The sequence below is a fragment of the Magallana gigas genome, chromosome 3, assembly GCF_963853765.1.
Source record: "Magallana gigas chromosome 3, xbMagGiga1.1, whole genome shotgun sequence".
Lineage (NCBI taxonomy): Eukaryota > Metazoa > Mollusca > Bivalvia > Ostreida > Ostreidae > Magallana > Magallana gigas.
Genome location: NC_088855.1, coordinates 39,317,869 through 39,338,661, shown reverse-complemented (window position 1 = coordinate 39,338,661; position 20,793 = coordinate 39,317,869). Strand labels below are relative to the sequence as shown.

General features: G+C 34.3%; 2 protein-coding genes across 3 annotated transcripts in view; one reads left to right on the top strand and one right to left on the bottom strand.

Annotated features, from left to right (window-relative positions):
• The window catches only part of LOC105324167 (uncharacterized), a 34,053-nt gene extending 20,375 nt beyond the window's left edge, over positions 1 to 13,678 (bottom strand). For both annotated transcript variants that reach the window (XM_034481540.2, XM_034481541.2), the window contains exons 1-17: positions 13,466 to 13,678; positions 12,782 to 12,925; positions 12,175 to 12,330; positions 11,944 to 12,066; positions 11,429 to 11,608; positions 11,092 to 11,226; positions 10,572 to 10,718; positions 10,278 to 10,351; positions 9,985 to 10,141; positions 9,764 to 9,875; positions 9,035 to 9,244; positions 7,980 to 8,177; positions 3,947 to 4,132; positions 3,371 to 3,724; positions 2,990 to 3,155; positions 2,646 to 2,778; positions 2,308 to 2,418 (exon numbers count right to left, since the gene is read on the bottom strand). In XM_034481540.2, the coding sequence (XP_034337431.2) occupies positions 2,308 to 2,418; positions 2,646 to 2,778; positions 2,990 to 3,155; positions 3,371 to 3,724; positions 3,947 to 4,132; positions 7,980 to 8,177; positions 9,035 to 9,244; positions 9,764 to 9,875; positions 9,985 to 10,141; positions 10,278 to 10,351; positions 10,572 to 10,718; positions 11,092 to 11,226; positions 11,429 to 11,608; positions 11,944 to 12,066; positions 12,175 to 12,330; positions 12,782 to 12,925; positions 13,466 to 13,546 (2,667 nt within the window). In that variant the 5' untranslated portion in view covers positions 13,547 to 13,678. The remainder of the gene's footprint in view (positions 1 to 2,307; positions 2,419 to 2,645; positions 2,779 to 2,989; positions 3,156 to 3,370; positions 3,725 to 3,946; positions 4,133 to 7,979; positions 8,178 to 9,034; positions 9,245 to 9,763; positions 9,876 to 9,984; positions 10,142 to 10,277; positions 10,352 to 10,571; positions 10,719 to 11,091; positions 11,227 to 11,428; positions 11,609 to 11,943; positions 12,067 to 12,174; positions 12,331 to 12,781; positions 12,926 to 13,465) is intronic.
• Positions 13,679 to 13,887: 209 nt separating this feature from the next.
• Positions 13,888 to 18,463, top strand: LOC105335553 (DNA mismatch repair protein Msh2). Its single transcript, XM_011439505.4, has one exon. The coding sequence runs from the start codon at positions 13,970 to 13,972 to the stop codon at positions 16,715 to 16,717; it is 2,748 nt and encodes a 915-aa protein (XP_011437807.3). The 5' UTR covers positions 13,888 to 13,969; the 3' UTR covers positions 16,718 to 18,463.
• Positions 18,464 to 20,793: the final 2,330 nt, after the last annotated feature.

Genomic DNA, 20,793 nt, shown 5'->3' with positions numbered 1-20,793 from the left:
CTCTGCGATTCATTCATATTACAGTTAAATCAACTATGCAAGTTTGAAATAGTACTATCATCTATTAAACATGTGACCTGTTCCTAAAAACTTAACTTTATCCAGCATCCGAAACCAGACTATGCATTCAAGCCTGTCAGGTGCATCAGTATCATAAGACACACCATCCATGGAAGTCTGGTGAAGTAAGGACAAGTAATAACTAAGATATCATCATCAGAGGGCACCTGTTTCAAAAACTTTATCTAACCAGCTCTTAAAACCTTAACCTCCTCCAGCATCCGAAACCTATTGCTCAGATTCAGCATTCAAGCTTGTCAGGTGCATCAGTATCATAAGACGCACCATCCATACAAGTTTGGTGAAGTTAGGACCAGTAGTAACTAAGATATAATCATCAGAGGGCACCTGCAACAAAAACTTAACCAGCTCTAAAAACCTTAACCTCTTCCAGCATCCGAAACCTATTGCTCAGATTCAGCATTCAAGCTTGTCAGGTGCATCAGTATCATAAGACGCACCATCCATACAAGTTTGGTGAAGTTAGGACCAGTAGTAACTAAGATTAATCATCAGAGGGCACCTGCAACAAAAACTTAACCAGCTCTAAAAACCTTAACCTCTTCCAGCATCCGAAACCTATTGCTCAGATTCAGCATTCAAGCTTGTCAGGTGCATCAGTATCATAAGACGCACCATCCATACAGGTTGGTGAAGTTAGGACCAGTAGTAACTAAGATTAATCATCAGAGGGCACCTGCAACAAAAACTTTAACCAGCTCTAAAAACCTTAACCTCTTCCAGCATCCGAAACCTATTGCTCAGATTCAGCATTCAAGCTTGTCAGGTGCATCAGTATCATAAGACGCATCATCCATACAAGTTTGGTGAAGTTAGGACCAGTAGTAACTTAGATATTGCTATCAATGGGCACCCGCAACAAAAACTTTAACCTGCTCCAAAAACATTAACCTCCTCCAGCATCCGAAACCTATAGCTCAGATTCAGCACTCAAGCCTGTCTGGTGCATCAGTATCATAAGGCACACCATCCATGCAAGTTTGGTAAAGTACAGACCAGCAGTAACTAAGATACTGCTATCAAAGGGCACCTGCAACAAAAACTTTAACCTGGTCCAACAACCTTAACCTCCTCCAGCATCTGAAATTTAGGACCCAGATTCAGCATCCAAGTCTTTCAAGTCCATAAGTAGGTCCAGATGCATCATCCATGCAAGTTTGGTGAAGATAGGACAAGTAATAGCTTAGATACATGACCTGCAACAAAAACTTTAACCAGGTCCGGACGCCGACGCCGACGCCGACGCCACCGCCGACGCCGAGGGTATAGCATAAGCTCTCCTTGACTTCGTCTCGGTGAGCTAAAAATCAATATTGTAAACATAAGATATTAGGTTACTAGCTGGTAAAAAGTTTTAATAAATGTCCTGCCAATGGGAAAATTATAAGTACATGTACTGGTATTGTATGTACCATGAGTAACTCATAAAAAGCTTTGTTTTGCCTTGGACTAGAATTTCTGTACAGGGCAAGCGTCAAAATTTATACGGCAACATGGCAGACGTAATGTTATTTGAGCTGATTTTTTACTGAAACGTTCAACCATACCTTTAATTTTTAAGCCCCAAAATATTTAGAGTGACCCCCCCTTTGCCCGTGACGTAATATTATGATCCTACAAGAGCATCGAGGTTTGCACAAACGACTGGCGACGAAGGTAAAAAATTAGAGAATTAAGCTATGAATTTAATTGTTATATATTATCTTTTGTTTGTTTACATATCAAACTGTAGGTCCTCGACAAAACAAAACACTTATTAGGTTTGTTACTGACTGTTTACAGAAATTTGTGATGTCGGTAAAGTCCTTAGAAGGCTCAGCTCCGCCTTGCCTTCTATGGACTTTACTGACCTAACAAATTTCTGTAAACAGTCAGTAACAAACCTAATAAGTAATATTATCCACTAACCTCAATATGGTTAATAAGAACGAAAAGGAGGGTTTTTTTTAAAGCCCAAGTACCGTGACTCTTTTAGAAAATATATATATATATATAATACATAATACATATACAGTCAAACTTCGTTATCTCGAACTAGATGGGACTATATAAAAACTTCCAGATACCCGAGTATTCGAGATATCGAGGGTAAAATACTTCAAAAAATTAAGTAGCTGGGACTTAAAAATTACTTCCACATATCCATTGTATTTGAGATATCGGTGTTAAAGATATCGAAGTTCAACTGTACATAGAAGCCGGCTTGATCTGTTCACGTGTGTGTACCTCTTCCTTTGCTAGCACTAGGTTTTGCTCACTAAGTGCCTCTATCAGAGCGTCAGGGACCACCTTGTATGTGTCAACAGTAGCATCGACACATATCTGTAATTTCTCTGCCTGCAATATAAAAATATCATGATTATATTTTCATGCATTCCTCAGAAAAAGACTACACTGCCATTATAAATGGCATGATGGAAGAATGTGTGAATTTACATTGAGCATATATGACTTATTGCAAAGCAAGTAATTTTGAAAAAAAACAAACAAACATAAATTATTATATACATTTCACATTCAATAAGTTTGATTGGGGTTTTTTTTAACATTAAAATTTGTTTGACCTTAGTTTTCCAATTCAGACAATGTTCATTTAGCTCGTCCATCTGATCTGCATCTCCATCCAGGACTGACTTAGTTTGATCTATGATTTCTGATGCCAACAGGTCAGTTTCATGACAAAGACTCCTAATGCTTCTAAAATAAATTTTACCCTGAATATATTTTTTTTTTCTTCATACACACAGCACAATAATGCACTGCAAAAATTGCAAAGTAATTAATAAAATTGATACACAATAAAAAATTTGATTAATATTCCTCTTAATGATGCTGATGTTTTTATTATCTAAACTGTTCTCAATGCAACTACTTTCTAACTTTATCCATTAAAAATAAAAAGAATTACTTTTGCTTTGTGCCTAAGCAGTAAGGGCCTATGTGTTTTGCCATGTCTACAATATGGTTGGTCCAGGCTAGCAATTCTCCACACAACAGATTGGATCTGTGCTTGTTTATTTTCTGCACAGCACAAGTAAGTCCTTCCGATATTTTCCTCGCTATGCTCATCCCGCCTTAATGAAAGAAAGAAGTAAAATGTTACTTAATCTACCGTATCTTAACATTAAATTGTCATTGTTCCTTCTTGTCAGATGGGAAGGGTATTTTGTGAAGATAATTCAAAAATAGGAATTTCATTAAGTTTGATTTTTCTCCTTATGTACTGAAAATTATTATTATTCTATACATTATAGGAAAGGATTTATATGTTGAAAAAGTTTTCAAGAACCTAAATTCTCTGTTTCTGAAAAATGCTGGAAGACTTTGTGCTGCCGATCATTTGAGGAAGACATTTGGTGACTAGAATGTTGGCTTGAATATCTGGATTTCTGAATTGGATTCTGAACGGAATTGTCAAGGAAAACATCAGTGTCTTCTGTGGAAGATAAATGGAGTGATGGAAATCCTACAGTTGTTCTGGATGACCTGTTATGGAGGCCAGATCTGGAGGATTGGTCATGCAAACTAGATCTGGAAGATTTATCTGGGTGATCAGTTGTGGTCGAATGATCTTGTAGACTTGCTTTAGAGGACAAGAGGCTACTTTTTGAAGACTTTTTGTAAATATTTGAGTGTGACATAGCTGAAAAATGCAGAATTGATTTTTTAATAATACATATATAGAAATTGGAATAATATTTTTCAGATTTTAATATAAATGTGGACAGAAACTCAATTTTGCTTCTAAATAAAAAAATTCAAACCAATGATACAGAGTATTTGACAAACAACCTTTGCCAATATTTAGATATCAACTTAATATTCACTTCATCTTTTTATTAAAACATGTGAGTATATTTGACACCTGTCTGTCTGAGATTTTTGCGCTGTGGACTAAGAATGCTGGGGTGGTTGTCCTCAGATAAACCTGATGTGACCTGTTGTACTCTGTCAAGAACCTGCTCCAATCGCTTCTGAAATGTTTCAGCAAAAGCTCTGTTGCCTCTGTCTGACACAAGATTACTGTTGGCAGCTCTCAATCCATTCACAGCTATGCAATAACAATATTAAACAATTAGCCATTAATTAATGATAGACCAACTGAAAGTCTTTCATTGAATGCAATATATTTGACTTTGTCAAGAACATTAGCATTTAGAATGGTCGTTAGCCTGTATGGCTCAGAAACATGGAGAATAATTGTCTCTTCAGCAAAAACAATCCAGACATTAATCAACTCATGTCTGAGACATATCCTCCTGATCAGATGGTCTGACAAGATCTGTAACACCGAATTGAACAAAAAATAAATTAAAAAAGGTGGGGTGGATAGGTCATACTCTACACAAGCCACATGATAACATTACAGGGCAAACCCTATCCTGGAACCACCACCACCCCCCCCCCCCCCCAAAGAAAATGCAAGAGGGGCAGGCCAAGGAACACCTGGTGGAGAAAAGGAAAAGGACATTAAAAGAATGGGCAAAAGCTTGAATAAGGTGGAAAGGATAACCTGCTACCCCCCCCCCCCCCACACACACACACACACACACACTTTTTCCTGCAGCAAACATTTTTTCTTAAAATAACATATAAAAAATCGAATTATCAAGGAGTTGCCCCCCTCACTTTTTTGAAGCATGTAAAAACTAGAAGTGTTAAAAAAAGAAATTAACAGAGAAATTGAAGGTATACTCATACTCCTTTTACTTTTTGAGGTCTAAGAGATCAAAGTTTTTGACTTTGACCTCTAAAAACCCCTAATTACGTAACACATGAGAAAATCATTTCATTGTTTGAGTACATAATTGTCAGATTAACATGTTTGCTTCTGTAACCTATTACAAAATATCCCTCAGTAAAGTGCTATAGATAAAAGACTTTAGACCCATCTGCATGTCTCTAATTAAAGGGGCCAGCCCCTTTTTCCAGATATCAAATGAAAGGTCTTGATGTTTTTTACACTTACATGTAACTTTTTTTTATCTCTATTATTTTAGGTTCAGGTGAGCTTCGGCACCTTTTGAGAAAGAAAGAAATGAAAATTAAATTACAAATCTACCATCTTTTGTTTACCATTCATAAAATTTTGAACCAATGTCTCTTTTTTTTTATTTAGGAGGAGTACCATAGACAACACTTCCCTCTAAACATTTCTAAAATTGCAATTTTTCAAAAACAGAAATGGCGTCAAAAAAAATTTCCGATTGAGTTCAGATCAGTATCTATCAGATCTGAAAGTTTCAAGAAATTTGTCTGAGTCAATTTAGAGAAAGAGCGTGTACAAAATTTGTATGAAAACAATAAAAGTAATAACTACAGTAGACCCTAATAATAATAGGGAAAAAGAAACCAAACGAAAGCAATGAGGTCTTTTGTTGGAAATGGAAGACCTTGATTATTTCATATTCTTAGATTGTGTCTTATATTTTATCAAATAACTATGAAATATTAACATCTTCTTTTTTATCTTTGATTTAAATATGCATTAGATGAGTACGAAAGCCCATTGAGCTCATTTTCGTGGGTAAAAAAAATATTTTTTTCGCGAATAAACGCGAAAAATTCGCGATATAATGCGTTAGTTTCGCAAATAAACGCGAAACTTTCGCGAATAAACGCGTAACTTTCGCGAAACTTTCGCGATATAACGCGTAACTTTCGCGAAACTTTTGCGAATAAACGCGTTAGTTTCGCAAATAAACGAGTAAGTTTCGCGAATAAACGCGAAACTATTATATAAATATTGTCATTTCATACAGAACCCATATGAAGAAAAACAATGGAAAACAAACACATTTTAAGTTTTATATAATAAATACTTATTATTCATTATCATTATAATATCCGTGTTACGTTGATTTATGAAGACAAAATTTCCTTTTTGCATATAGATATTAATAAATCTGATAAAACTTTATCATAACATTTTTATGTTATATGTCCAAAGTAGATAATAAGTTTGAGCATCATATTACGATTTTCAGTTGTTCGCCGACCCTGTGTTCGAACAGGCATTCATTGATGATCTTTTTCTTATAAAAATTGACATAAATTTTAAACCGTCACAAACCTTTTAAATCTTAGTATTAATTTTTAAATGACATATGTGATAAATTTGGAGGACGAATTTACGTCATCTAGATTTGAACAAAAGCTTGAAAATTTCAATTCACAGCTTGACTTATCTTTCTGATATAAAACTAGACGTTAAGATATGTTGCAGCGATATAATATATATTATAACGTTTTAAACAATGATATCCTTTAAATTCTAAAATGATACCTAATAAAACGTTTATTTCGAATTAAAATTGTCATAATTAAAATATGTTGCTGCCCAATTTTCAATAATACAGCGCCCATTAGAATGTGAGAAGCGCGATGCATTATGTTCTTTGAAAATCAGTACTAAGATTTTAAAGATTTCCTACGTTTGAATTTATGTTTATTTGTATAAGGTTAAATCTAATTCATTTACATCTTTATGTAATATTATTTTGTTTTATTTAAATTAATATATTTGTTTTCAGTAATTATTCTTCATAGTGTTTCTTCTATGAAATAACAATATTTATATTTAAGTTTCGCGTTTAATCGCGAAAGTTTTGCGTTTATTCGCGAAACTAACGCGTTACATCGCGAAAGTTTCGCGTTTTATCGCGAAAGTTTCGCGTTTATTCGCGAAAGTTACGCGTTTATTCGCGAAAGTTTCGCGAAAGTTTTGCGTTTATTCGCGAAAGTTACGCGTAATATCGCGAAAGTTTCGCATTTATTCGCGAAAGTTACGCGTTTATTCGCGAAAGTTTCGCGTTTATTTGCAAAACTTATGCGTTTAATCGCGAAAAGTTTCGCGTTTATTCGCAAAAAAATATTTTTTTTACCTACGAAAATGAGCTCAATGGGCTTTTGTAGATGAGAAAGTGGTAAATAGTTTGGAAAAAGTAAGCATATATGTTTAATGGAAGTTAGGAATATACATCTCTATGCTCATTGACATTTGACCTTGTTTACTTAAAATCAAGAAGAGTCATCTGCTTCTAAGGAGTTACCAATGTGAATTATAGTCTGTCCCAAAATATTTTTGCTGCATATTTTCTTTCATTATTGATATTTATAAATACCTCTTGATTCAGACAATGTCCATTCAATAGTATGAAAAAATCTCAAGGTTTCCATTTTGAAACGCCCCCTCTAGCTATTCAAGTTTCAATACACAGCTAAAAATAGAAAGTCTATGGGGATTTTGCATTGCATCAGCCATTATTAAGCCTGGATGATAACGTTGAAAAATTGTGCAAGGTATTCCCAGTGACTTCTGAATGGAGAAAAGATGTCAACATTCCCCATTATAAATCTCCTTAGGAAATCTGTTCTCCTTCCTGTGAATTTTTACGAGGGAAAAATGTTAAAGTGTGAATGAAGTTATCTTGGAAATTTTCCCTTTCATTGACTTCAATTGCACTTCTTTCACATGTATGTGTATTTTTATTAAAAATCATCCAAATGTGCAGCATAAATATCTTGAGACAGACTATACTAAAGTTTGAGGTCTGTCAAGCAAAGGGCAACCAACCAATCAACATACAAACCAACTGGTGCAAAATATCTCCTTCATAAAAATAATTTATTTTTACTGCAGATTCCTAATAAAACACAAAAAATGGCTAAAAACACTCATCCCAGATTTTAAAATCCCACATTTATTTTCCTGAGAGTTGTGGACTTTGTGGAATAATTGTTAAAATGTTTGATGCTCACAATATTATGTGATATAATATATTACTCAGTATGTTATTCAGTTTTATTTCTCTCGATTTGATGGTGGAATTGCGGAATCACTTACACGCCTAAAATAAGGAATCTACAGTGTGGGTTTGTTATACGGATTCATTCACCTTTCTGCAGTTGTTTGACAAACACCAGAAGTCCATTTCTGTACAGAGGGTCCTTGTGTCCACCAATGATTCTCTCAGCCATCTGACAAACCCTTCTGGCTCTGCCTACTACAGATTTCACAGCTGACCCTAAATTGAACTCATCTCCATCCTCCAGATATCCATGGCACACAGATATATCTTCTTGAATTCTAGATTCTGTAAATAATCATCGACATTATATCCTGCAAATATCATGTTAAGCATAATATTTACAAAAAGAATTTGTCTCTTTGTAAACACTTTTAAGGGGGATGTACAGCCATCTTGTACATTTGAGGATAAGAATGTAAACATTTCTTGTACTGGCTTGTTTCAGCCTGAAACTGGCCAAAAATGTTGCCAAAAGATATAAAAGCAATAAATACAAAGTCCTACATGCCATTTTGTTTGAAAAGTATGCATACAAGAACAGGACAATGCCTTTTTAATCACTCAGAACATCTGTCGAACTGCGCACATACAGACTTATTTTGAAAATTTAAAAATCTGAAAAAATCTGAAAGGGGTTCATTAGTGTCCTCCCTACAACCATTTGTTGAGAAAAAGTTTAAATTTTGCTCATTCAAGTGATTTTTAAACCTTCAAAATAAGTCTGTAGCTGCACAGTTCAACACCTGTTCTGAGTGATCAAAAAGACATTGTCCTGTTCTTGTATGCATACTTCTCAAACAAAATGGCATATAGGACTTCATATTTATTGCTTTTATATCTTTTGGCAACATTTTGGCCAGTTTCAGGCTGAAACAAGCCAGTTCAAGAAATGTTTACATTCTTGTCCTCAAAAGTACAAGATGGCCACACATCCCCCTTAAAAAGAGTTACGGTATATATTTCTTGCTATGAACACATGCAACTATGAGACAAACACTCTGGGGAGAAAATTGGCTTTAAAAAAGGTGTACCAGTATACAATATGTGAGACTTTACAACAATATTGTAAAGACTAAGTATTATAACTGCTGTTCTTGTGCTTGAATACTAGATGCCTAACAACACAAATGGTCTCATCTTACCAGAGACTTGCATGAATATTCTTGGGTCAGTCATTTCATCCAGAACTTGCATCAGAGAAGTCAATTCAAATGTCCATTCTTTCATTAGTAGTTTAACATGCCTAACAGCCATCTTGTCCTGAGACTTCTTGGCCATAGCAACCACAGCTGGCACAATATCTGGATCAAGTCTCTCTAAGTGACAGACACATCTCCGGATGGTTCTAACACCTGAAGGCAGAAATAAATGACATTATAAATCACATTCTTAAAATGAATCCACTTCTTTACAAACATTTACGAATTTCATAAACTGTAGATTCCTTATAATGTAAAGCGAGTACTTAATTCTGCAATCCCGCCATTGTGTATCAAATCAAGAGAAAATAAAACTGCGAACAAGGAACTTATATCCTAATTTCTTATAGTTCTCAACTCTCCGAATATAATAGCAAGATAAAATCTGTGAGAGTACTTCTCACAATTTTACGCAATTATTAATTCCTTGCATTTTATCAAATATCTACAGTACTGTGGTTTCATTAATCACTTTTCACAGTTTCAAGGACACATAACTTTATAAAGACCAATGATAACAATATGTTACAAGATGTTGCACTTCAATAAATCAGGTAATTTCATGAATGACCTCTACAATGGAATCCACAAAAATTGGTATTCAACAAATATTGATGAAACCTGAGTAATGCTTTGATTGAGTTCAAAGGAAAATGGGAAAATAAAGTTTACGTTTGGCATCAGTGGAGCTAGCTGCAGCAAAACTTGCAATCTGTCCCATTTTATCTGCATGTGCTTGAAAATCTGTAACTAAATCCTTCATGTGCTTTTCAAATCCTTTTTCCTGTAAAACAGTTTACACATGAATCAACAAAGATTTTATAAGGTATATATTGGATATTAATGCAGTTATACGGTTAAACTATCAACATAAAATAATATTTTTTAAAGACCTGTGTGGAATACATGGCTGCTTTCACCAGTCTTTCCAGTGGTTCAGTGGTTTCTTTGAACACATCCACCACCAAGTTCAATAAGGCCAGGTTTACATCCTTTTCAAGTTCACAAAATTCATCAATGTAATTTTCACAGCATTCTTCATAGTCCTCCCTGAAAGAAAATCCATGCATTTAAACCAATGTCCTGATCACACAAGCACATGCTTTAATACTCATCTTTTATATGCATGTATAGTTCTTATGGTAGTTGGTTTTTCACTTATTAGAAATACTTAAGCAATAATTACCTGATAGCGGGAAGTTCTGGATTACTGATCATGGAGTTATTCAGCTGAAGAACTCTGCTTTTCAGCTGCAACACCTTTAACATGCAAAATTAGAACATGTCAAACCCTGCCTGTAATAAAGTAGTCCTCTCAAGATTTTTGTTTCTTCTCCAGTAAACATCAGATATAAAAAATCGGAGAGGCCTACATTATTGCAGCTAATCAAAATGCAACTCTCAAATGTTGATGAATGTAACTAAATTTGATCTTGATTCTTTTTGTACTATATCTCAGTCCTGTGAAGTTTATACTGACCCTCTGACAGGTTTTGACAATGATATTTCTGTAATGGTCCAAGCACAGGTGGGCCACCAGCATGCTGTGTCTGACCAGATTCTCTGTCCACGTCTCTAGGTCATCATCCAGTTCAAACCGCTTCTCCACAGATAAAGCTTCCAGCACCTGGACTCAAATAATTTTTGATTAATTTAAACTTATGATGAATAAAAAGAAAAATATGTTAGGGACCACACAGAGCATTCAAAGGAAGGAAAAGGACAATTAAGCTAACAAGACTACTTTAAAAACCAACTTTATATCATGTGCAGGAAAATTTTACATTGAATGTTCACAAGTATATCATCAACATAAATGTTTCTAACTGCTAACCAATCTTTGCATTTTATTACCTCAGCAGGCATTTATTTCATGAAATAAGTTGCTAAAAATAAGCTTACCTCTAATAAAAAAATTGTGAATTAAAATTACCCAGAATATTAAAAAGTTGCAATTAGTTTACAGTTTCAACAATTTGAGTTTACTAGTAAAAACAAACCTGATCTATCTTTGTAACAAAGTAGCCAGGTTCCTCCACATCGAGGTAATCTTCATCTGTAAACTTGTTCTCCACTGCCTCCACTATATCAGACACTGCAGACTGAGCTTGGTTAATCACGAATGATTTGCTCATCTGCCAATGAGAGAATTTGTCTTTTTCGATGACTTTTAAATACGAGGAAAATTTGAATGTATTTAAACCAGGTCTGTGTTTTCAGACTCCCTATTCATTATCTCCTTCACTGCTTACTTACTGGTACATGTATATCATTTTGTAATGAAACATTTTGTTGAGTATTCAAACAAACATCACATAGAAAGAAATTATTTTTCACCTGTGCTTGCTGATTTTTGGGGTATTTGATATAACTTTGGAGTGCCACACTTAGGGAAGGAATAGATTTCTTCAACAGACTGAGGGCTGTTATAATCCTTTCTCTCTGTCGATTCTGACACAATTCTGCCTGTCGCCTTTGAGCCAACGAGCAAAGAAGAGCTGCTCCATCAGTGAAGCTCTGTAAAATATTGATGAAAATAGAAATCATCCTGCAATAGATGCATAACTTGGCAACATTTTATTGTAAATACAAAAATAAGAAAAGGAAAAATCTCAACCACTGTAAACCAACTTTTATTCACACACAAGAAATATTTGCTAGGTTTACAAGAGTCTCAGCATTGTGATTATTTGTTGCACGAACCCTCTCTCAAATGTTTCTAATAAATTAAGTTAAGATAATCTGCATCTTGGTCATCAAAATTACTCCTGACAACTGTGATCAAGTTCATTTCTGATAAATAGTGAAATAAAGTTGTTGCAATTAAAGTTAGGTTACAGTATTCAACATACCTTGAAATTTGCAAGCAGATCTTGCATGCTATGAACCATGCTTAGTCTTGAAAGGCATTCTGTCACTAAGTGACCAGCACTGACCACTTTTCTAACCTCCGCATCATCAGAGACAAGCAAAACCTTCAAGAATATATTTTTTAAGTGAATATTTTGATCTTTGAAGACCATTTTCAATAATTATGTAAATATTTTTACATAGTGTAAAAGTTCTGCATATATTAGGCTTACCTTCATTGTGCCCTGTAAAACATCTTTGGAAGCATTGATGACTTTAGTGCGAATTTCTTTGGAGGCATCATCATCAAGTCTTTGTGAGGCTATGTATAAACCGCTGCTAGCTAAATCTAGAATTTCACATGCACTCATCATCTGTCTTTGGTAATCCTGAAAATAATTACCCTTTTCAATAACCACCCTTGTAAAAATCTAAATATTGATCAGAAAATTGATGTGCATTTCATTTGACATTTTAAATCCCTAACATATTACATGAAGATGTATCAACATATTTAAATGTACATGCAAACTTAATCTTCATTTTTTATATACTGTAATGAATGTACATGTTACATACACATAACTGTTGACATCGGCAGTGAATAATTCATATTTCATTCAGAGTAAATGAAAATTTGACAAAAATTCTTTTGGAATCCCTTGTATAAGAAAGTGATCATGTAGTCACCAACAAATATATGAATGGGTATCTAAATATATCAAAAGATTTTACATATTAACATTGAGATAGCTCTATAAACAGGACCTACACTGTCATGAAAAAAAATCATATAAAAGACAGCATAATCAGAGGTGAAAAATGAGCAAGTGGAACTACCTGATCTGGTGAGTTGTTTGCCCTCTCTTTGCCTATCTTGATGAGGTTTTCTGCTGCTTTCATCACAGCCTGTGCACAAGGACCCATATGATCTGGTTTACCAACTCCATTATCAGACTCATCCAAAATGATTAACAAAGAAACCTGATTACGATAAATACTAAGTAATAATTTTACAACTTCATTAGTCAAACATAGGTAAATAGATTCCCATAGCTCTTTCTATAGATGAATACGAATTCATTCATTTACCTTTACTTTACTCTGGTTTATATGTACCAAGATTTATCTTGTAATATTCCGAAAAAGACTCCTGTTCTAATGTTAGTCTGATTTTTGAATGTTTGTAACATGTTTATTTTCTTGCAATTGATAAAGTGATATCAATTAAGGTATATCTGGTGATATTAATGTGGATAAAGGTTCATTAAATCAAAAATATTTTCACTGGTTTAGAATTATAAAGTTTTGCAAAATTTGACCAAAAAATTGTGTTTAAAACATTGTTGGAATGGTAAAAATTATAAAAGCCCCAGCAGGATGCGAACTTATGACTTATATTTGCATATACAGATAGCATGATGAAGCTATGCTGAATTGCTTAATAAAGCTATATAGTGAATATAGTCTATAAAGCTAAATTAAGAAGATATCATATATCATATAGACTACAATCTCTCGTACCTGTGATGCGATTGGTGCCAAAACTCTTTCTATCGACTTCGTCTGCACAAGACTGGATAGAAGACCGTTTGTGACCTCCATTGTTTAAAATTCAATAAACTACTCACATAAAGAGGGACCTGTACTTCTTACAGGTCCCTAATAAAACTTGAAATGTGTCTATTCAAATATTGATTACACTTGCTAAGGATAAAACAGTCTCCAAAGCACGAGAGTATGATCGGGGGAAGCAACTCTTCTCTCAGAATGGGTGTAAAAGTAGAAACCTGGTTTTAAAGAGAAGCAGAAACGAAATATCAAAGGACAGAACTATTCTGTTCTTGAAGTTAAAAATAATTAGACATATATATTATATGTATTTAGATATTTATATGTATTTAGATAGAAAAAAACCTTAATCCAGCACTCCTTATAAAAAATACTTATTTTTACCCCAACCCCATGTTGGCTCAAATTTGCCGGGAAAAACGTCCTTACGGTCCTATTGATTTATAACTCACAAAAATGGATGCATTTCAAGACCAAGGATTCATCTCTGCCTTTAAAAGTCTTCCTGAGAAACCAAGTACAACTGTGAGATTTTTTGATCGTACAGATTATTATACAGTCCATGGACAAGATGCTGTTTTTGTTGCCAAGGAAGTTTTCAAGACAGTTGCAGTGATAAAATATCTTGGAGCAGGAGAAAAGAAGCTGGAGTCCGTAACTGTAAGCAAACTCAACTTTGAATCTCTCGTCAAAGAGTTGTTGTTAATACGTCAATATAGAGTTGAAATATTGAAGAACAAAACTGGATCCAAAAACAATGAATGGATGCTAGCTTTTAAAGCATCTCCAGGCAATCTAACTCAGTTTGAAGATATTTTGTTTGGTAACTCCGACATATCCCAATCTGTTGGCGTGTTAGGTTTGAAGATCGGAACAGAAAATAATGAGAGAATGGTGGGGGTTGGATTTGCTGATGTAATGATGAGAAAAATGTTGGTAGCAGAATTTGCTGACAATGACCAGTTTTCAAATTTAGAGGCATTGATTGTACAAATGGGAGCCAAAGAATGTGTAGTTGGGACAGGTGATCTACACACTGGAAAACTGAGACAAGTCTTGGAAAGAAGTAATATTCTCATCACTGAAAGAAAGAAGAGCGATTTTAGCAGCAAGGATGTTGTGCAAGATCTTAACCGATTGCTGAAGTGTAAAAAGGGACAGCAAGTAAACAGTGCAACTCTAAGTGAAATGGAGAAAAAGATCGCAATGGAAGCAGTTTCGGCACTTATCAAGTATTTGGAGCTCCTGTCAAATGAAGATTATTTTGGACAATTCAGCATTGGGTCTTTTGACTTCAGTCAGTATATGAAACTTGATTCTGCAGCAGTCCAAGCATTGAATCTGTTCCCCACCTCATCTGATGGAAACAAGAATCAAAGCATTCTTGGATTAATGGACAGGTGTAAAACTGTGCAGGGACAAAGGCTTCTGGCTCAGTGGATAAAGCAACCTCTGATGGATATTAATCTTATTGAGGAAAGACAGAAGCTTGTGGAATTTTTCGTAAAAGACACAGAACTTCGACAGTTGGTTGCAGAAGATCATTTACGAAGGTTACCAGACTTTCAAAGATTGGCTCGAAAATTCCAGCAGAGAAAAGCAACACTGCAGGATTGTTACAGAGTTTATCAGGCATTGGATAAGTTACCCCATTTAATGGAGACTCTAGAAAAGCATGGGATGGAGAGTTGTCAACTTATTATGGAGATATTCGTAAATCCAGCAAAAGAAATTTTGATGGATTTTGCCAAATTTCAAGAAATGGTGGAAGAAACCATGGATCTCCAACAAGTAGAAAACCATGAATTTCTAATAAAACCAGGATTTGATGAAGAATTGCAAGCCCTGTCAGAGAAAATTAGTGATTTGGAAGATAAAATTAAAGGTCAGCTGAACAAAGTTGCTAGAGATTTAGGAATTGAAGCAAACAAAGTTCTTAAATTAGAGAGTAATGCACAACTGGGGTATTTCTTCAGGGTGACACGAAAAGAGGAAAAAGCATTGAGAAACAACAAAAATTATATAACTATAGACACTAAAAACAACGGAGTTCGTTTTCACAACAATGCTGTTAAACAACTGAATGAAGATTATCTGAAAGCTAAAGAAGAATACAGTGAACAGCAGAAAAGTATTGTAGCTGAAATCATTTCCATAGCTGCTGGTTATTGTGAAACCATGGTCATTTTGAATGAGTTGATTGCGCAATTGGATGTGTTGGTTAGTTTTGCTGTGTCAGCAACAAGTGCTCCAATACCATTTGTTCGCCCAAGTCTGTTGCCTAAAGGCAGCGGAAATATCAAGCTGATAGATGCCCGTCACCCTTGCTTGGAAATGCAGGAAGATATTTCTTTCATTCCAAATGACATCATCTTTGAAAAAGACAAACAGATGTTTCACATCATTACTGGACCAAACATGGGAGGTAAATCTACCTATATTCGTTCAGCAGGTGTCGTGGTACTTCTTGCACAGATTGGTTCTTATGTTCCATGCAGTGAGGCTCAGGTGACCATTGTGGACAGCATTTTGGCGAGGGTTGGTGCTGGAGACAATCAAGTGAAGGGCATTTCAACTTTCATGGCAGAAATGTTGGAAACGGCTTCAATTCTGAAATCAGCGACAGAGAACTCTCTTATGATCATTGATGAGCTCGGTAGAGGAACTTCGACATATGATGGATTTGGACTGGCTTGGGCAATATCTGAACATATCGCAACAAAAATCAAAGGATTCTGCCTCTTTGCAACCCATTTTCATGAATTAACTACACTTGCCGATAAAATACCAACAGTGAATAACTTACATGTCACAGCTTTAACCTCAAATGACACTTTGACCCTACTCTACAGAGTCAAGCAAGGACCATGTGACCAGAGTTTTGGAATCCATGTCGCAGAATTAGCTCATTTCCCAGCACATGTTATTGAGTTTTCGAAGAAAAAGGCAGCAGAGCTCGAAGATTTCCAGTCGGTTGATTTGGAGACTTCATTGAAAGGAGATGATGAACCAGCTGTGAAAAAAAGGAAAATGGAAAAAGAAGAAGGTGTGGAGATTATCCAGAATTTCCTAGATAGTGTGAAAAAGTTGCCAATCTCCAGCATGTCAGATCAAGACATTCTCAGCAAAATGAAAGAAATGAAACAACAGGTTCTTGATCAAAATAATGCATTTGTTAGAGATGTGTTGGCTAAGAAAAATTGAATTGTGTAGATCTATACATTTGTTTACAAATTTCTACAATCAGATGCATGTGTGTATATGTGTAGATGAATTATTGAAATATTAAATTTGTAGTCATGTATCTACATAGACTGGTAGTTGTTATTAAAAATTTTAACTTTTACTAGTTGATAATGTAACATTAATGTGTCAGTTAGAAGAGTGATGTTACAACTTTTGAATGTATTTTGTTTCATTTTGTTGAATTTTTTTGTGGGGCCATGCCAATTTAAATTTTTTGGTCATCAGACACCTGATGAGAAATGTATGTGTAAACAAGTGATTTAATATTAATAATAAAAGGATTATATTTTGTAGGCAAAATTTAGGTGGTACATGAATAAATATGAATGTACAATTATAGTTTTTCCTACTTTTTTCTGATTTATAAATTAAAACAATTTAAGCTATGAAAAAACAGAAATAAAAAAGAATTTCCTGGATAAGTGAAATCTGAAATAATACATGTATTATTTGTTTAGTTTTGTTTGAATATGAGCATGTGAGACAAGCAAGAATTTTATTTGATGTGGCCTAGGAATATGTTTCAATTTATCCTTATGACTTATGAGGATGAACTAATGCTTAGTAGAATTCATTGCTATAGTTGAAGTGTATAGTACATAGTTTTAATACTCAACACAAAAAATATTTTTGTGTGAAACTGATAAATATCATTTTTTATAATTTGTGACACAAATAAAAAAGGGGGTTTGAAACCCAATCTGTATGTAGTAATGAACGCTGTCAATATGGTACAGTACTATATAATTATGCAATTTACAGATACATGTACTTATCAGATGATGACATTTTTTATGTAGATACATGTAGTAGATATGATTATTGTTATTTCATGAATTTATCTTTTTTATTGTATCTGAAGCGATGTAAATTTTATTTGAAATTATTGCATGAAGAGGGTCAGATAATCATGGCCAGATTTAAACAATATTGACACCTCCTCTCCCCCTTCACCACCACCCCTCGAAGGAGAACTCTATTTAAAGTTCAAGAATATATGATTTTTTTCTTTTTCTAAGTTATAGTCTATAGCAGATGACTTGTTTGTTGACCTCCCAGCCTCATTCAAGCAACTTCTTAAAGAAAATGTTTATTTTTTAAATTAAGTAAAATTGTGTATTAGAATTTTTTTCTGATGCATTTAAATATATTGCTTTAAGATTGTTTAATTATCCACTGAGATGTTTTTGAGTGAATTAAAGTACTGATGGTTGCTCTAAGCATTATAGTTCAACATTTGAATCCAATATGTGATACTTTATTTGATACATGTATTACAATACGTAAGGTTAATACGTGGTCAAAGCCTCAACTGATTATCTTTCCTAGGAAGTAAAGAAGACAGTGTTGGAGTTTGTATCCAGTTCAGGGGAAACCTTTGAGAGACAATCCAACTCAATCAACTCATTGTTAACATGCATGCATGTTTCAGACTATATGATTTGTTCCTAGTCTGTTCATCTTTAGAACATTCATCAAACTTGTCCTTGGCTGTTACTAAGGTTTTTTCCTACTCCTTTTTATGAAGTGGATGTGACTGTATAAAAAATTAAGAATACTTAATTAATCTTTCAAAAAACTGATTTGGTTTGTACATCTGTATTCTTAAATATGAAGTCAAGTTTACAAAATTTTGTAAAATATTGCTCATTGTATCTATACTGATTTAATTACATAACTCATGATTTAGTAATAAATGATAAATCTATGAAATCATTAATTTTCCTTTGGAGTTTTCAACTTCCTATTATGTATTGTTTTAATATATCAACTCACAAGAATGGACTTGAAGTACAGTAACCAATTACCTTATAAATTTGATTGATTTTAAATTCATGCTAGTGCATCGCTGGTCAACTCGCAAAAAAAATGAAACAAAAATGAAACTGACAACTTTTAGAGAAACTTTTTTTTTACATGACGTAATTCTTTTACGAACGTCATTTCATTTTACCGCCTATGGATAATCTAAGTTTTTTCGCACCGAAATTGAAAATTTATGCTTTTATGCACATATATGTACGTAATATGCATAGATAGAGATATTCTTCTCTTTAGTACGCACCTAGTACTCATTTGTTACATGCGGGTCATTTCATACGTAAGGTTTTTTAGTGGATTTATAGAATAAATTCAAAATTTTTGAGAGAATCATTGCAAACAAATAATATAATCCTACCGATGATTTTCCGAAATGTGTTTTACTATTTTCTTCGTAAAGCTTACTTGTCATTATGCCCCATCTCTACGAGGGGCATTCAATAAATAATGTCATCGTTGTTACAAAAATAACAGAATAAAATAATTTTTGCATTTTTTTTAAGTACAGACACGCATAATTTCAACCGATTTAATGTTTTTATGCCCCCGCCTTGAAATGACTTGGGCATACAGTGGTACCCGTTCCGAAATTCCATCTTTCTGTTATTCCGTCCTCATTCACTTTCCGATCATTATCTCCAAAACCGCTGCACACATTCAACATGTGTTTATGAATATATTCATTTTCAACTCAAATATGATGGATTTACATGGATGTGCCATAGGAATATACAGGGTGAGTTTGAATTTTGTCCATTTTGTTCCGGTCCAATGTTGTGCCTCTTGAACTTTGAAAAAAAAATGAGAAAATCTCAGTTTCCGCTATGTAACTTTTGAAGGGATGGATATAATATCGGAAGCAGATTGAAAGGGGGCGGGGGTAGGGGGGGGGCTAGACTAATCATCAGAAATCTTGACGAGCAAATTATATTTCATAGGTAGGCTGTATAACTATTTACGAAAAACAATGTACAAATCAAGTTCGAATTGAGTTCCAGTACAATGATTTCTAACAGAGTTATGTCTCTTGAACTAAGGAAAAATGGAAAATTCTTATAGTTTCCGATAACTTTTGAAGTGATGCATATTTGACATGTGTTTGATATTTAATAAAAATTAAAGGTTACATTTATTAGAAAATACAGGTCAAGTTTGAACATGAATTTTGACAGAGTTATGCCTCTTGAAAATGAGTCAATTTGAGTGATTTATAATTTATAATTGGTACTAGTAAACTAAATTTGGCATTTGAAACTTTGGTCGCAGGCGGGGGCATTCGTAGCTTTACGATATATATCTAGTTTTGGAATGATATTCATGATTGTACTAATAAATGGCAGAGCCCATAGCATTCCTTGAAGCAAGTCCTCCTGACAAGTGTTTTTTTTATAATTTAGGAAAAGGGAAAAAAAGTAGCAGGGAGGCAAGTCGGGTGAATAGGGAGGATGGGTCAAGACATGAACCATCCAAAAAATCTTGACAAGCAAAAAAAAACAAAACTCAAAATCATAAAAATTCTAATCCTTGGGGGAAAGGGAGTGGGTAGATAGCGTAATATACACTTATAACTTATCTCTACTTTTCAATTTTTTACTTGGTCTAAAAAAAAGTTGGGGGGGGGGGGGGGGGAACTCCTTGTTAATTCACTTTTTTATATGTAAATTTAAGAAAAAAATTTGTTTGCTGTGACAACTACCCCCCCCCCCCCCCTCCCCTCCCCCATGCTACGACACGTGCATAAGCTGTACGAAGTGCTCCAGGACGTTGTTTATTGGACAATGACTATTTTCATACACTTTCTCGAGTAGGGTTTATATAAATAGATCAGCTTCTCAAAGGAGCATTCGATGATGAAACGCGGTCAGATAAACGGCCATAAATAGAATATGATCCAAATCATGAATGGAAAGAAATCCAAAGGTTAATTCAACCCTAGCTATATTGTATGCAATCTGATTAGTGATATTATATCATTCATTTATTGAACGTCCCTCGTACTTGATCTTATTCACACGTTTTAACTGTGCTCTCATTTCCATTTTTTAAACGTTTAAATCTACTTTAGGTATATATTTTGGACTTTACATATCAGTTCTCCTTGACTTTGACATTAGTTGGTACAAATAGAATCCTATATGACGTGACAGAGATTGGGTAGAGGTCATAGGATAAAGCCTTCCAAACGGTGCATTCATGTTTACCACTTATAAATT

Coding starts and splice junctions, on each gene's coding strand:
- LOC105335553 (XM_011439505.4), top strand. CDS start 13,970: ATGGATGCATTTCAAGACCAAGGATTCATCTCTGCCTTTAAAAGTCTT.